Source organism: Callorhinus ursinus, unplaced genomic scaffold (genome assembly GCF_003265705.2).
Source record: "Callorhinus ursinus isolate GAN/ISIS: 27379988/994484 unplaced genomic scaffold, GSC_fseal_2.0 scaffold74, whole genome shotgun sequence".
NCBI lineage: Eukaryota > Metazoa > Chordata > Mammalia > Carnivora > Otariidae > Callorhinus > Callorhinus ursinus.
The window spans coordinates 3,576,186-3,593,976 of NW_027397136.1; the positions used below are offsets into that span (position 1 = coordinate 3,576,186).

The 17,791-nt window shown below is 45.4% G+C and overlaps 1 protein-coding gene across 4 annotated transcripts in view; it reads left to right on the forward strand.

The window, feature by feature from the left end:
* The first annotated feature begins 595 nt into the window (after positions 1–595).
* Positions 596–17,791, forward strand: part of SLC6A13 (solute carrier family 6 member 13) — a 35,925-nt gene continuing 18,729 nt past the window's right edge. For 2 of the 4 annotated variants that reach the window (XM_025851985.2, XM_073886956.1), the window contains exons 1-4: positions 596–687; positions 1,662–1,868; positions 13,609–13,743; positions 17,051–17,191. In XM_025851985.2, the coding sequence (XP_025707770.1) occupies positions 1,667–1,868; positions 13,609–13,743; positions 17,051–17,191 (478 nt within the window). In that variant the 5' untranslated portion in view covers positions 596–687; positions 1,662–1,666. Of the gene's footprint in view, positions 688–1,661; positions 1,869–13,608; positions 13,744–17,037; positions 17,192–17,791 lie in introns of those variants that run through there. The other 2 variants (XM_073886957.1, XM_073886958.1) reach the window with 2 other exon arrangements.

Here is a 17,791-nt window from a genome sequence, read left to right on the forward strand (position 1 = left end):
ATCCCAGTAAGAGTCTAGAATAGGGCAGTGAAGCATTTGGAACAGTGGCTCTTTATTTATACCATAACAGATTCCCATGTGTGTCATCACCAAAAAAGAAAAAAGAACCCATAGTTCATCTTTCTTTTATGTTGACTTTAGAGAGACATGGAAGATCAGCCCATCTTCATCAGAATTCCAGGGCCCACTCAGCCTCTCTCATTCCTTTGGGAGGATTTTTAAATTTTATTTATTTTTAAAATGATGTTGCCATTTTTTTTTTAAGATTTTATTTATTTACTTGAGACAGAGAGCATAAGAGGAGGTAGGGTCAGAGGGAGAAGCAGGCTTCCCACTGAGCAGGGAGCCTGATGTGGGACTCGATCCTGGGACTCTGGGATCATGACTTGAGCCGAAGGCAGTCGCTTAACTGACTGAGCCACCAGGCGCCTGGGAGGGTTTTTTAAAAAACTTGTTTTTATTTTAATATTATAAAATAAATCATGTTCTTTGATGAAAATGTATAAAATAGAAATAAGGAAAATATTCCTATAATCCAACCACGGAGAGAGAACCATTTTGGTGGCTATCCTAATCTACAAGTGCGGCTGGGGGTCAGAGCCACACTTTAAATAGCCAGCACCTTCCCCTTTCCCCTTAGATAGTTCTTCTCCCCCTGACCGGACCTCTGGCAGCAACTGCACTAAGGTTGGTGACATTTTCTCCTCTCTCGCTCTTTCTTGTTTCTGGGTCTCAGACTACAGGTTGGTAAGATCATAGGACTTACAACCAAAGGATTTTTTGATCCTTCTCGAAAATATGTCCTGCCATTTATGTGTGCATGTGCAGAGACTAGATGCTATATTCTGGGCCTTCTGAAGCTCCAGTGGCTGTGGACTTGAGGGACCATGTGCTTCAGAGGACGAGAACCCTAGACTGAGAGGAAAGAAAGGCTTAATTGTATACACTTTATAAAATATTTTCCAAGCATAATCATATCATAAATGCTCTTTTATAACTTTTTGCTTCACATATTGTGAACACTTTCATTTCATTACACTTTCTTCTGCAACACAATTTTTGATGATTGTATAATAGTCCAGTGTATGAATGTGCCATAATTTATTAACCTATCTACCATTTGGGGACATTTATGTACTTTCTAATTTTTTGCTGTTGTAAACAATGGGCATCTTCGATGCCAAATCCATACCCACAGTCACGGTTATTTCGCTAGACTAAATTCCTGCAAGGGAAGTTGGTGGCCTTGAGGATCCTTTCAACTGTCCCCAGCATACAGAAATACAGACACTGAAGGGCATGCTAAATACAGACAAAGTGAGTCGTAGGCTGGCAGGGAGAACTTAGACAACTCAGCGGCCATGTCAATTCTTCCATACACACAAGCCCCAACCCAAGAGGACCTGCCGAGTGGAAGCCATGCCTGTACCTCAGTATCCATGCTTTCTTCCTGAACAGGAAAGGAATATACATTTTCAGCAGCTGTTACTCAGCCTTTACCAATAAGGGCTGCTAAGGAGAACACGGGTCTTCAGGCAAGGGGGTAGGGATCTACTTTTTCTTCTAGTGCACTCATTCCCTTGGGAATCTGCTGGTGAAGGAAGGGGAAGGCTTTCCTCCAGGATTCCCAGCAGCAACAGAGCACTCTGCTTGTTTTCCAGGTGGGATGGATAGCAGGGTCTCGAGCACAACCAGTAATGGAGAGACAAAGCCAGCATACCCAGTCATGGAAAAGGCAAAGGAAGATGGCACCCTGGAACGGGGACACTGGAACAACAAGATGGAGTTTGTGCTGTCAGTGGCCGGGGAGATCATTGGCCTCGGCAACGTCTGGAGGTTTCCCTATCTCTGCTACAAAAATGGGGGAGGTGAGAGCCACTGCGCCACCCCACCCATCCCTGGAAGGAGGCTATCTCCAACTCCTGCACTTACTGCCCCTCTGGGGAGGCCCATGGGTGCATAGAAATGCTGGAGTTGGAAAGACCCTTACAAGTCAGGAAGGACACTGAAGGAGACTGAGACCTAGACAGGTTACGTGACTTTCCCCGGGGGTTTTCTCTACTGGTATGGCATCCTAGGAATATGAACGTAGGTTTGGAACCAGATGGATCAGAGTTCGGACTCTGGCTCTGCTGCTTAATCTCTGTGTAATCTTGAGCAAGTCATGTAAGCCCCTCGGAGCCTCAACGGCTCTTCCTGTAAATTAAGATAGTAGTGCCTGCCTTTCAAGTTGTTGTAACGATTAGAGGTAATGTGTGTCAAGTGCTTAATAAATGGCAGCTACGGTGAAGACGATGTTGATACTGAGCTGTCCTGCGGTCATGAGACCCCTCAGTCTGTGTCTTCCCCTATGCTGCTGGCGTCATGACATTCCCCAAGGCAGTCATTACCCAACCCCTCCCCGTGTCATAACCTTTGATACCAGTGTCTCTCCCTTAAAAATTCCCCACTGAAAGTTTGTGGTAGGTGGTATTAACTCCAACTGTTTCCTCGGTCTTTTCTGGCTTCTCATTCCTCCCACCCCATTGCAGCCCGCTGGGGTAGCTCTACTCCCCACCAGCAGTGGTGGTTCTTTTCCGACCAGTAACTCACTCCCAGGGCATCCCAGACCTCTGTGGATTTCTCAGGTCCTGAAGCGTCCCGGGTGAGCCGTAGGTTAGGAAGATCGCCTTGTGGATGGGTAAAGCTTCCAGGCGTTGGAGCGCCCCAGATCTGGTTTGGAAGTGAGGCTGCAGTCTGGGCTGGGGGAAAGGGAAATGCCGAGGTAGGTCACGTGGGGAAGTGCTGAGGGCAGTGGTTGTTTTGTGGGCCACAGGGACTGGACAGTACCCTCATGTAAACACTTACCCTTTTCCAGGGAAGCAGGAGCCTCCAAATGCATGGAGCTCCGCCTCCCCGTGGTTTTGGACAGTGGAGGTGGGAGGGCTGGGTTGGGGGGTACAGAGGCGCTCTGAAACCCTGGAGCCCTATTCTCAGGATTGTGGCAGTTGGAGGACTGGCCTTGGAGTTGGAAGTTAACTTGTATGTTTCCAGAGGGGAGGGGATGGGCTGATGTATCCTTTCTTCCCAGGGATCTCTGGCCAGCAGCCTGAAATCACAGGACTTTTCCCTGTGCTCTGTGAGGGAAGGAAGGAGGTCATCCCACTTCGAACCTAGCTTTGGACACTCCACATGCCTGCCTTCAGTGAACTGGGTGGAGGGACGAGGCTGCTCCAGGGCGGAGGAGGAGTCTGGGGGCTAAGTGGGGCTTTGGGACTCTGTACCTGGAGCCTAGTAACCAGCTTAGCTCCTCACATGGCAGGAAGATTAAGAGGTGAGCAGCTTTCCCCAAGCCTCTCTGGAATTGGGTAAAGGTTGGCCTGGGAATTAGCAGGAGTGGCACGAAGAGGAGGGAGGGAGTGATTTCCAGTGATTTCTGGCGCAAAACCACTGGGCTGAAGAAGGGGAAGCAAAGGGAGCTGTGCCCAGGAGCAGTGGGGGGTGTGGGCTCCACCTGTTGAGGGGGTTTTGTCTGGCAGTGTTTGGATCTGAGCTCTGCCTCAGGGCTCTGCGGTAAGTTTGTGCAGGCCCAGGAAGCGTATCAGGGCCCCTTGGTTCTTGCCATGGGCTTGTGATGGAAGGGGGTGGGTGTGACTGACGGCTTGTGGCTGCTTCCTCCCTGGATAGAGCCTGCCTCCCTGCATGCTGATTCTGATCAAGAGTGGAGACATTTTCAGGGGTCCTGGATCCAGTCAAACTCTGTTTAATCCGTAACACTGCCACCCACAGTCTCTTCCCTTGGTCAAGAGCAGGGCCTTAGGACTCCTCTTTTCCTTGATGGACAACAGCAGCTGGAGGGAAGTGTTCTGAGGGGCTTTGGAGCTAGAGGCTGATGCCCAGGTTTGCTCTGAAGGGCAGGAGTCATCCAGGGTCACTGGGCGTATTAATGGCAAGCGTCCTTTGCCAAGGTAAGGGGGACTCACCGAGGGTATGTGCGGTCCTTAGAGGGACCTGGACAGGCCTGGTTTTGGGTGTTCCCAGCAGTTTAACCTTTCTGTCATCACTCAACTCCCCTCACCTTCCTGGGAAAGCAAGCTCCTACACAGAATGGGCCCCAACACTTCCTCTTCTCACCTCCTTGTCTGGCAAGGAACAGACTGATGCCTCTTTCTGATTGGACCCTTTGCCACCTGTATGGGACAGGAAGGTGAGGAGAATGGAGATCACTGACATTGATTTGACCCTTTTTCCTCCTGGTGTAGTGATTTTGTTTAAACCCATGGTTCTCCAACTGGGATTTGGACTCCCAGGGGATCAGAATGTTTTGAGCAAGTTCTGGAGAGGATGCTGGGGTACTCTGGGGTGTACCGTGCTCAGGTAATGGACCTTATCAGCCTGCTTCTGGGCCCTTTCTTCAACTTCCCAGCCTTGAACAGCCACTTTTGTGCTTGGGGGAATAGCGGGAGGATAAGCTAGGCACTTTATTATTATCCGTATTTGTTCAGTGGTGAGGTCACGGATGAAAAAGTCCCCCAAACATAATTTTAGTTCCAAACGTAAAATACAAATGATGTCTTCTTTGGTTCCTTTCAGCTTTAACATTTGGTAGATCCCAGTTAGAAGTGAGTTCCCAAGCAGAGAAAGGGCTGAGACAAGAATATGATAGAAAAGCAGGTGAACAGTGAAACACTATAGTCGAAAACCAGAGAAGCTGAGAAAGTGATATAAAGAAGCCCATCTCAAATCAAAAGCAACCAGTAGGCTTTTCAGGGAGATGGATGAGAGCGATGCCTGCCTCAATCATCTCTGCGGTGAGCACCTTCCCTGCTGTCCAAAACCTGTGGCCAGCCCACCCCCAGTGGCTTTCTGGAGTCTCCAATCTCAGCCAGTTGCCCCCGCACACAGCCCACCAAGCCCCGACCCCGACCGTGTCATTCAACAGCAATTACTGGCTACATTCCATTTGCCCAGAATGCTTCTAAGTTGTTGGGATCCATGTATGAACAGAACAGAACAATTCCCTGTCCTTGTGGGGCTTACGTTCTAGAAGAGGGAGACAGACAATACACAATAAACATACTAAATAGGAAAATTGTATAGTATAGCAGAAGTTAAGGAGCACTATGGAAAAAGACCAAGGAGAGCTGGGGAAAGAAGATCAGGAGTGTGTGTGCGCGGGGTGGGGGACACTGAGAACATTTGAGCCAGGGTTTGCCAGGAGTGAGAGAGTTGGTTGTATGGATATTGAGGGTAAAAGTGCTCCAAGATTTAAGAGTCATAAAGCAAGAGGCTGGCTGGCTTGTTTGAGGAGTTGTGAGGAGCGGAGCAAATAGAAGCTGGGGTCAGAGAAGTAAATAGGATGGGGGTGGCAGATCATGGAGGTCCTTGTCAGTTATTGTGAGACTTTGGCTCTGGCTCTAGTGCCTTGGGAGAAAGGGCGGGGTTTTGAGCAGGAGTGGCATGATCTTACGTTTTACTTTTTTTTTTTAAGATTTTATTTATTTGAGAGAGAGAGAGAGCACCAGAGAGAGCAGAGAGCACAAGCAGGGTGTGGGGCGAAGAGAGGGGCAGAGGGAGCGGGAGAAGCAGGCTCCCCGTGGAGCAAGGAACCCGATGAGGGACTCGATCCCAGGACCAGACGCTTAACCTGAGCTGCCCAGGCGCCCCTGTGCTCTTACATTTTAAAATAATCTCTTTGGCTGCTGTTGAGAACTGGGTGTACAGGAGTCAGGGCAGAAGCGGACCAGTTAGGAGGCTGAAAATGTTAGAGTCATCCTCGGTTCCTCCCCCTCCCCCAAACTGTTGGATCTACCTAAATACCCAGGTTCTGGGGGCTTCCGAACATGAGCCTTCAGCTGGGCTCTCTGCACTCTGGCTGCCAACAGACTGAGCTCCTCAACACCCAGAATCGCCTGGGACTGGAGACGCCCCCCATGATGTACGCAGAATCTGCCACTTCTTGTCACCTCCATTGCTCCTGCCTGGTCTCAGCGGTCCAAGGGCTGCAGCCTGAGCCCCGTGGAGGAAGGACGTGCCCTCCGCTGCGACGTGGAAGGCCCCGAGAGGAGCAGGTGTTAAGAAGAACACAAGGAGTTGCATTGTGGGAGCGCGGACTTGAGATATCTCTGAGCTGTCCAAGGGGAGCTGTCCACTAGGCAGTAAAACGCAGGAGTCTGGAGTCTGGGAGGAAGATGCGGAGATATAAACCTGAGGGTGATTAGCACTTTCATGGTGAGAAGAGAGAACAAGGAGTGGGGGAAGAGGAAGGACCAGCAGGGGACAGAGAAAGAGAAACCAGTGCAGAAGGCCAACAACCAGGACACTGAAGTGTTTGGGAGGCAAGGAGAGCGATGAGGTCAGGGAGGCCGGAGGGACAACGGCATCAGACGCTGCAGGTAGGTTAAGAAAGTTATGGAGGAGAATGGAGTGTTGACTTTGGTGGCATGGGGGCTGTTGGTGACCTTGTAGGAGTAGTCACAGCGGGAGGCCGGGGCAATGACTGCTTGCGGTGGGTTCGAGGTAATGGGGGCAGAGAGGAATTAGAAATAGGAAGTATGGGTTATTTGGGCAAAGCTCGGGAGTGGGCAGAGTGCACCTCTGCTGTGTGTTCTCCCTCCTGGCTAGGAAGAAGCCAATGTGAGGGCTGCGTAGTCAGGACCGTGTGCCCCATGCGTCCAGCGGTGGTGGGGATGGGTCTCCGCCTGGCCAAGTGGCCGAAGACGCTGCACATTTGTGCTATTTCTCAAGCTCTCCACCCTCAGCTCGCTGGAGGGAAATGCAAACATGACCTTCCACTGGGGCCTGTCCCCTAAAGCTCTAGCCATGGGGATGAGATGTCTCTGGATAACCCAAAAGGCTTGATGTTGGGGGAAGGTGGTAGGAGAGGGTTTTAGTAATAGGATTCAACTCTGCCAGGAGGGAATGTAAATTACTTGTCCACCAGTCTCAGCCCAGACAAAAACAGATCATCTGCCAACCATTTTATACTTAGTTTCTTTTTTTTTAAAAAAAGATTTTATTGACTTATTATTTTTTAAGATTTTATTTTTAAGTAGTCTCTGCACCCACTGTGGGGCTTGAACTCATGACCCCGAGATCAAGAGTCACACGCTCCTCTGACTGAGCCAGCCAGGTGCCTCTATACTTAATTTCTAAGTCCAGGTTGCTGAAAACCAGGGGCAGAGGTCACTTGTGCAAGGAATCGTTGGTTTTGCTAGTCATAGAACACCAGCTGGAAGTCATCTTGTGTGAAGACAGATGCTTCCTTTTTCCTTGTGCCTCCTTCCTTCTGATCTTCAGTCTCCAGACACTCAGATCCTAATGGGGCTTCAGCTGGGGTCTCTCCAGCTCCCTGGACCCGGGCTGCTGGCAGTTCCTCCACACCCGGAATGCCTGGAGACCCCACGTGAGGCAACAACAGAATGTCCCACAGCTGGATCTCTAGGAATAGGGATCTTAGAGCAGCAGGCTGTGGGGGGAGGGCAGCCCTAGGCCACAGGGAGAGAGGCCACAGGGACACTAATGCAAAGAGGATTAAAACGTACCTGGCCTGGGGGAGACTGATCACCTTGATGCTGCTTGTTAGTATAAAGAACAAAGGGAAATGAGGAGCACTTTTTTCTCCATATAGGAATAATGATTGTGTGTGATAATTTGTTACCATTGTTAGTTAATGACTCAACCCCCAGTAGTGGTCAGACTAGTGTTGATTCTGGCACATAACAGCTCATGTATGGTCACCGCTGGGTTGCTCATGTGGAACCTCATCAGTTTCGGCTTTAAAATATTAGCTGTAACATTACAGAGGACACCACAGAATGGGTTCCTTTTGAGAAGGGTGGCCTGCAGAATTTCTAGGTTGGGCCTGTGGACTCTCCCATCCCATGGGGAAACATGCCAGGACATTTCAGAATTTGGGGAAGGAGACTAACCTGCTGGAATGGGGGAGCAGGTAACTGACGTCCATCCTCCATCTCTAGGACTAGCTCCATCTTTTAATCGTGGTGACGGGGGCTTGGGTGGGGAAAGAGGCAGGGTGCCCCATGGAACCCCCACGTCTGCACCTGGGTCCCTCTGGAGCCCATCACTCTTCTGACCCCTTCTCCTTGTAGGGCCAGTGGCTCAGCTTATGGAGTGTGGACCTTGCCCCTTGTGGCCAGCTGCCCACGTGCTCCAAGAGGCAGAGGATGAGGGAAGCAGAGCTGACCATGGAACCCACTGCCGTTAAACATTGGCTCGGTTTATTGGGAAAGAGCGGGTAGCATAAAGATGGGGAGGAGGGGCTCGAGCTGGGCTGAAAATTCTCTTTCTCTCTCTCTCTGTTCTCTTTTTCTGCCATGTTTTCAACTCTGAGCAGTAACTGTTCATATCAGCTACTGAGTTCTCTCTTCCTGAATTTTCCCTTCCTGCTCAATAAGTCTTGGATTGATTTATGGACTTATTAGGCTGAGCTGTTTATGATCTTTATTTCTTTTTTTTTTTAAGATTTTATTTATTTATTTGACAGAGAGTGACACAGTGAGAGAGGGAACACAAGCAGGGGGAGTGGGAGAGGGAGAAGCAGGCCTCCCGCCGAGCAGGGAGCGCGATGCGGGGCTCCATCCCAGGATCCCGGGATCATGACCTGAGCCGAAGGCAGACGCTTAACGACTGAGCCACCCAGGCGCCCCTGATCTTTATTTCTTTGCCCTTGTGGTAATCGGGTGCTTTCCTCAGTGTGACTTATGGTTGTGTAGACTACAAGCCAGAGATCTGGAAGGTGAAGAACTGCAGAATGCTATTCCTATTAACTTTCATTTTAAACAGTTTTATGAAGATATAACTGATTTACGACAAAATGTACGTATTTAAAGTGTACAGTTTGATAAGTTTTGACGTGTGTACACCCATGAAACCATTGCCGCGATCAAGATAATGAACATATTCATGGCTCCCCCAAGTTTCCTCCTGTCCCTTTCTCCTACCTTTTACCTTTGCCACCCTGTCCCAGTGCAGCCACAGACCTGTTTTTTTTAATATGTCTTTCCAGTTTTATTGAGATAGTATTGACCTAACATATGCTAAGTTGAAGGCGTACAACATGAGGATATGATACACATGTCTATTGTGAAATGATTACTGCAATAAGGTTATTGGACGCTTCCATTCCCTCACATAATTAGCTTTTCTTGGAGATAACACTTAAGATCTATTCTCTTACCCACTTTCCAGTCTATAATACGGTATTGTTCACTATAGGCACCATGCTGTGTACTTTAGATTGCCAGACCTTATTCATTTTATAGCTTCAAGTTTATCTCCTCATTTCCCCCATCCCTGAGCCTCTGGCAATCACCATTGTATCCTTTAATTCCACAAATTTGGCTTTTTAAAAAAATTTTTTTTAAGTTTTTTGTTTGTTTGTTTTAGTAATCTCCTCACCCAGCGTGGGGCTTGAACTCACAACTCTGAGATCATGACTCACATGCTCTTCCGACTGAGCCAGCCAGGCACCCCCAAATTTGGCTTTTTGAGGTCTGCATATAAAGGAGAACATATAAGGTTTGCTGAGGTATTGAGCTCATGGTGGACGAGGCCTCTGGTGCTCTGGGCTATGGTTACTGGTCTGGGGCTGGGACATGAGCAAAGGGACCCTGGATGACAACAAAGCTGGGCCGTCAGGTCCAGAAGGGACCTGACATCACTACTCTACTCCTCACTTTGCTAATGAGAAACATAAAGGAGAAAGGACACTTGCTTAGGGCCCCCAGGAAGTTAGAGGCCAAAGCCAGAGGAGAACCAAGGTCTCCTGCCATCCAGGCCAGCAGGTGGGGAATGCTGCAGCCCTTGAACATACTATGTTTCTTATTCTGTCTCTGAAAATGTAATGTCCTCAAGGGCCGTCCATGTTATCTCAAAAGGCAGGATTTCCTTCTTTTCATGTCTTGATATTTAAAGTGCATTTCTTTTAAGCAACACGTAGCTGAGTCTTGCTAGTTTTTGTTTTGAAGCCACTCTCACAATCTCTGCCTTTTATTTGGGATAATTAGACTATTTACATTTAAAGTAATTATCTAGTTAAGTTTAAATCACTTATCTTACGATTTGTTTTCTACTTGTCCTATCAGTTTTTTGTTCCCCTTTTCCTATCTTTCTGCTTTCTTTTGAATTAATTGGATATTTTTTATTATTTCATTGTTGGCTTTCTTCCTTCGACGGCTTATTAGCCACAAGTCTTTGTTACATTAGTTGAATGATTGTTTTATTTTATTTTTTTAAAGATTTTACTTATTATTTACTTATTTGTCAGAGAGAGAGTCGGCGCGCACACGAGCGAGCTCAAAGAGGGGGAGGGGCAGACACAGAGGGAGAAGCAGGCTCCCTTGCTGAGCCAGGAGACTGATGTGGGACTCGATCCCAGGACCCTGGGATCAGGACCTGAGCCGAAGGCAGACACTTAACCAACTAAGCCACCCACGCGTCCCTGAATGATTGTTTTAGGTTTTGTAGCATGCATCTTTAATTTTTCACAGTTCACCTTCACGTGATATTATATCACTTTACATATAAGATAAATGTATTATTGTAAGGACAATAATACATTTCCATCTCTTCCCTCTTGACTTCTGTGCTCTTATTGTTACACATTTTACTTTTCATATGTTATAAACTCCACCTCATATTGTGTAACCAGTCAGTTATCTTTCAAAGAGATATGGGTGATAAGAAAAAATTCTTAGATGTTTACCTATGTATGTAGTTACCATTTCTAACATTCTTTGTTCCTTTGTGTAGAATCATATTTCTCTCTGGCATCATCATTCCCCTCTGCCTGAAGGTCTTTCTTTAACCTTTATTATAGTGCAGATCTTCTAGTGATGGATTCTTTCAGGTTTTGCTTGTCTTAAGAAGCATTACTTCACTTTAATTTTTGAACAGTATTTTTATTGGGAGTCTAGCTAATAGTTTCTTTTTTCCTTCAGTACTTTAACTAATGTGCTCTTTTACTGATGTCTTCTCATTTGCATTGTTTCCAATGAGAAATTTGATGTCATCCTATCTTTGTTCCTCTGTAGGTATGTGTCTTTTTTTCTCTGATTAATTTTATTTTCATTTTTTTAAAGATTTTATTTATTTATTTGTCAGAGAGAAAGAGCACAAGCAGGGGGAATGGCAGGCAGAGGGAGAAGCATTCCCCACTGAGCAAGGACCCTGGGATCATGACCTGAGCTGAAGGCAGATGCTTAACGGACTGAGCCACCCAGGTGTCCCTCTCTGGTTGCTTTTAAGATTTCCTCTTAAAAACTCTTAATCACTGATTTAAATAATTTGATTATGATGTGCCTTGTTATAGTGTTTTTTATGTTTCTTATCTTGGGGCTCATAGAGCTTCTTGGATATGTGGATTTATAGTTTTCATCAAATTTGGAAAAATTTCACCCATTATTGTTTCAAATTTTTTTCTGACCCGCCCCCATCTTTTATCTCCTTCAGGGACTCCACTTGCTAGTATATTAGACTTTTTGAAATTGTCCCATAGCTCACTGACACCTTTTTTTTTTTAAACCTCTTTTCTCTATTTTGGATAGTTTCTACTCTGTGGTTCAAGTTCACTAATCTTTTCTTCTGCTGTTAATCTGCCACTAATCCCATTCAATGTATTTTTCATCTCACACATTATGGTTTTCATCTCTAATTTTTTTTGAAGATTTTATTTATTTATTTGACAGAGAAAGACACAGTGAGAGAGGGAACACAAGCAGGGGAAGTGGGCGAGGAAGAAGCAGGCTTCCCATGGAGCAGGGAGCCTGATGCGATGCCGGGTTCGATCCCAGGACCTGGGATCGTGACCTGAGCTGAAGCAGACGCCCAACGACTGAGCCACCCTGGCGCCCCTCTAATTTTTTTTTTTTTTAAGTAGGCTCCACGCCCAGTGTGGGGCTTCAACTCACAACCCTGAGATTGAGAGTCGCATGCTCTACCAGCTGAGCCAGCCAGGTGCCCCTGTGGTTTTCATCTCTAGACATTTGACTTGGGTGTTTCCCGTATCTTTCACGTCTCTGTCTAACATTTTGAATATATAGAACACAATTATAATAATCACTTTAGTGTCCATATCTGCTTATTCTAACAGTGTAAGCTATGGGTTGGGTTCAGTCAATTGATTTACCTACTCATTATGAGTAATATTTTTCTGTTTCTTTGTTTTCCTGGTAATTTGAAAAAAAGATTTTATTTATTTATGTATTTATTTGAGAGAGTGAGAGAGAGAGAGTAGGGGGAGGAGGAGAGGGAGAGGGATAAGCAGACTCTGTGCTGAGTGTGGAGTCCAACATGGGGCTCAATCCCATGACCCTGAGATCATGACCTGAGCCAAAATCAAGAGTTAGATGTTCAACTGACTGAGCCACCAGGTGCCCCTTTCCTGGTAATTTTTGATTGGACACCAGACCTGGTGATTTTTGCTTTATTGATTGCTGAGTATTTTTATATTTCTATAAATATTCTTGAGCTTTGTTTGGAACCAGTGAAGTTATTTGATACTTTTGGGTTTTGCTTCTAAGATTTCTTTTTTTTTTAAAGATTTTTAAAAATTTATTTATTTGACAGAGAGAGACAGCAAGAGAGGGAACCCAAGCAAGGGGAGTGGCAGGCAGAGGGAAAAGCAGGCTTCCCGCTGAGCAGGGTGCCCGATGTGGGGCTTGATCCCAGGACCCTGGGATCATGACCTGAGCCGAAGGCAGACGCTTAACGACTGAGCCACCCAGGTGCCCCTTGCTTCTAAGATTTCTTAGAACCAGAGTTGTGCTGAATCTAGGGCTAATTGTTCCTTATTTCTGAGGAAATGCCTTCTCTTTCCAATGCCCTGTGAATTCTGGGACTATCCAGTCTGACTGGCGGGAGCAAGCACTTATCCCAGCCCTGTGTGAGCACCATTATTCTCCATCTTTTTGAACGGTTCTTTCCCTTACCTTGGGTCGTTTCCTCATACATATGTGCTTATTTTTTATTGGACCAGCACTCAGTTGAAAGCTAGAAGTGGACTCCCTGCAGATATTCGTACCTCCCTCTGTGTGCTGTTTTCTTTTCTCTGGTACTCTGTGAACTCCTCTGTCTACCTTAGCAACAGATAGAGGTCCACAGTGGATAAAATACCAGCATTTCTGGCATCAGTACGCTTGTCTCAGCAGAAAGCTGAGCAGAAAGGATTGTGAAAACTGAAGCAGAAAGGATTACTAAAGGGAAATCTGATTTTAGTCTGCTGAAAGTCTCTAGCATTAAAAACAGTCATTTCCTTGAAAAGAATTATAGTCTGTGGGCTATGTTAATGTTCCTGGATGTCTGTTATTCAATGAGCTCCTTGCTGTTGCCAAGTTATGTGTAATTGAGGTAATAATTGATGTTTGATGGGGAGCAAACTTTCGTAGGTATAGATTGAAACTTTCAGAGTGAAAGAAAGGGCTGGTTAGGTAACTTGGTGACTCTTGATCTCTGCTATGGTTCCAGACATCTGCAGAGAAGTCCCCCGCAGTTTTACATGACCCGCACCCCTGGGGATTCTGACTGGCAGGGTGGAGTGGTAATGGGAGATGAATGTGGACCACGAGGAGGCTAGTGCCAGGTAACGGAAACCCTGTTTCCCACCCACAGGTGCCTTTTTCATCCCCTACCTCATCTTCCTCTTTACCTGCGGCATTCCTGTCTTCCTCTTGGAGACAGCGCTGGGCCAGTACACCAGCCAGGGAGGCGTCACAGCCTGGAGGAAGATTTGCCCCATCTTTGAGGGTGAGTAGCCTTGTGCCTGCTTCCAGGATATCTGCATACATGTTAACCTTATTTGGGATGACTGGGTGGTTTAGTAGCAGTGCTGATTGACATAGGACTCTGTCTTCATGTTAAGCCCTCCACTTGTGGGCCCAGTGCTGCACTAATCACCCGATCTATCAGAGAATGGAGAAGTTAGAGCTGAGGATGGGAAAAAAGCTTTAGATTCAATAAGTAGAGTGCAAAGCTATTTTAGCTCTGTATTTTACGAATGTATAACAATGACTTTGTAGTTTTCAAAACATTTAATTAATTGCAAGACATTTAAAAAGAGAATTTTAAATGACAAGAAATATCAGTAATAATTCTGTCTTGACACAATAGCTATTTAAATTTTAGGGTGTTTTATTTCAATATTTCTCTCTCTATAGGCTTTTCTTTAAGTTTCTCTTTTAAAATAATTATATATTCCTAGAAAATTGTAAAACTAGTAGAGGGGTCACATGTACACTTCACCCAGTTTTCCCCAATGGTAGCATCTTACTTAACTATAAAAAAAATCATAACCTGGAAATTGATATTGGTACTATCCACAGATCTTATTCAGATTTCTCCAGTTTTCCATGCACTTATTTGTGTGTGTGTGTGTGTGTATAATTCTGTTATTTTATTTTTTTTTACAAGAGAACAAATCTACACCTTTATTTACTTTTCATTAAATTTAAATCCTTGAGGGGTACAGCATCACACAGATTCTGCGGCCAATGGCTTTAGCAGGAAGGTTGCTTCGGAATTGGGCATGAACCATGCCACTGTTTCCATGAGCACGAGTTACTTTTCCCCAGATTACTCTGGTTCTGTTTGGTTTGCCACCAGGAGTCACTGTGTTGTTCTTCGCTTTGTACACATAAGCACGTCTCTTGCCTAGATAGAATTCCGTTTCATCTCGAGCATAAACACCTTCGATTTTAAGAAGAGCTGTGTGCTCCCTCTGGTTTCGGAGACCCCGCTTATAGCCAGCAAAAATGGCCTCGGACCACAGCCTCCCAGACATTATTTGGCGTTATAGGAGTCCTGTTCCCAGCAGGCCTCCACAGGCTCCAAGATGGCGGCGAAAAAAAGATAATTCTGTTATTTTATCATGTGAAGATATATATAACCATCACCACAATCAGCGTACGGACTGCCCCACTATCACAAAGGTCTTGGTCACGCTACTCCTTTATAGTCACACCTGCCCCTCCCTGCTCCATCCCTAGCCCCTGGCAACCACTAATTTGTTCACTATCTCTATAATTCTGTCATTTTGAGAATGTCATATAAATGGAACTGTATAGTCTGCAACCTTTCGAGATTAACTTTTTTAGTCAGCACAATGCCCTTGAGATCCATCCAGGCTCTTGTATAAAGAGTTCATTCTTCTTTATTGCTGAGTAGTAGTCCATGGTATGGACATCCCACAGTTCATTTAACTATCACCGGCGAAAAACATTTGTGTTGTTTCCAGTTTTGGGGATTCATTTCATTCATTTTTTTTTCTCTGTATAGAGCTTACATATATATAAATCTGGGATATGCACAGTTTATGTCCCCACTTTCCAGTTAGTGTTATTTTCCATTTTCTTTCTTTCTTTCTTTTTCTTTCTTTCTTTCTTTCTTTCTTTCTTTCTTTCTTTCTTTCTTTCTTTCTTTCTTTCTTTCTCTCTCTCTTTCTTTCTTTTCTTTCTTTCTCCTTTCTTCTTTCTTCTTTCTCTCTCTCTCCCATTCTTTCTATTTTTTAGAGACAGAGGGTGGGGAGGGGCAGAGGTAGGGGAGAGAGAGAATCTTAAACAAGCTCCATGCCCAGTGTAGATCCTGACAACTCGGGGCTCCATCTCATGACCCTGAGATCATGACCTGAACCGAAATCAAGAGTCGGGATGCTTAACCGACTGAGCTACCCAAGCACCCTTATTTTCCATTTTCTACACAACAATAATTTAACGATTGCGTAAACTTCAATTGAATGCATATATCACAATTTATTTAACAGTTCTCTGTTTTGGGCTTTTTGCTTATTTTCTTTTTTTTTTTTAAAGATTTTATTTATTTATTTATTTGAGAGGGAGAGAGAATGAGAGATAGAGAGAACGAGAGGGAAGAGGGTCAGAGGGTGAAGCAGGCTCCCCGCTGAGCGGGGAGCCCGATGTGGGACTCGATGCCGGGCAGGATCATGACCTGAGCCGAAGGCAGTCACTTAACCAACTGAGCCACCCAGGCGCCCTCGCTTATTTTCAATTACTTATAAAATTGTTATATTCTGCTTTCATGTGTAATTGTTGAGATAGCTTTGCCCTTCTTTTTTGGGAATTATTTCTTTGGGATAAATTTCCAGGTTTAGGATCACTGGAGCAAATGGACAGTCAAGTTGATGTCTCTTGATCTGGCTTATTAAGTTGTCCTATGCAAGTATTATACTGACTTGCCATGTCATTATATTTGAGTAAGCATCTTTCCCCCATATCTTTCACAACTCTGCGTATTTGGGGTTCCCAACTTGTCTGCACAATGGAGTCGCCTGGGGACCTTCAAAATATCCTGAGGCCTGTGCCCAACCCCCAGAGATTGTGACTTAATTGGTCTCAGGTCTGGTCTGGGCTTTGAAATTTTAAATATTCCCAGGTAATTCTAATATGTGGACAAATTTAGAAACACTGAGTTACATCATTTGTAAAAAATTTCACTATGGCTGTCTATGCAGAATGGTACCTCACCATTGTTTCCTTTTGCACACCTACAATTATTAAGGAGGATCTAGTTGTATTTTCTCCTATGTGAATTGTCTATCCCTGCTCTCTCTCTCTCTTTTTTTTTTTTTCAAGTAGGCTCTATGCCCAATGTGGGGCTTGAGCTCACAATCCTGAGATCAAGAGTTGCATGCTCTATGGACTGAGCCAGCCAGGCGCCCCTGTTCCTGCTCTTAACATGTATTTTTGAAATATAAAAATTCCAGAGAACATTAACTATTGGAATCTTAATTCCAGAGAACAGTAACTATTGGAATCTTTGAGTTAGTCTTATACATTTAAAAAATAACTTTAAATCGGTGAATTTTCAGAACTGATAAAGATGGAAAGACACAGGAAGCCAGGGTAGAGTGCAATTGGAAGGCAGGGAGAAAAGCCCCTTCTCACCTGCCAGGGAAGGAGATGAGAGAGCCGGGAACCTGGGCCCAGCACTGTCTTAGGGCTCTGACAGTGGAGAACAAACCCCCTCCTAAACTGGGATGGGTGGCGTATGAGAACTCTGTCCACTGTCCCTAGCCCAATTCTGCAGTTTTCCCTTGCAGGCATCGGCTATGCCTCCCAGATGATTGTCGTCCTCCTGAACATCTACTACATCATTGTCCTGGCCTGGGCCCTCTTCTACCTCTTTAGCAGCTTCACCGTCGACCTACCCTGGGGAAGCTGCCACCATGAGTGGAATACAGGTAAGGTCATCCCTGGAGAGTCCATTTCCCCCGGCTGCTCTGCCACATTAACCAGGACTGGGATTAGCCACATACCCGGGCACCCCATCCCCAACCTTAACTTGGGACATACTAGAAACCCACCAAGTAGGTCACAGACAACTTGTATCAAAGATCAATGTGAGAATTCACCAGCATCACGGACGAGATGTCACAGACTTAAAAAAAAACTGTCAAATGTACTCAAAGTAAAAAAAATTCATGTATTCAGTTCATAGATTGTGAATTCACATATTTTGCAAACAGACCTGCTTTCTTTTTATGTAGGTTAGCCATTTATTTATTTCAGTTTGAAGTCTGATCGCGTTGGTGTATGTATGTATTGTTTGTCCATGATCTTTGTTCCTCATGTCTTTTTTTTTTTAAATAAACTATTTTTTTATTATGTTATGTTAATCACCATACATTACATCATTAGTTTTTGATGTAGTGTTCCATGATTAATTATTTGTATATAACACCCAGTGCTCCATTCAGTACGTGCCCTCTTTAATACCCATCACCAGGCTAACCCATCCCCCCACCCCCCTCCCCTCTAGAACCCTCAGTTTGTTTTTCAGA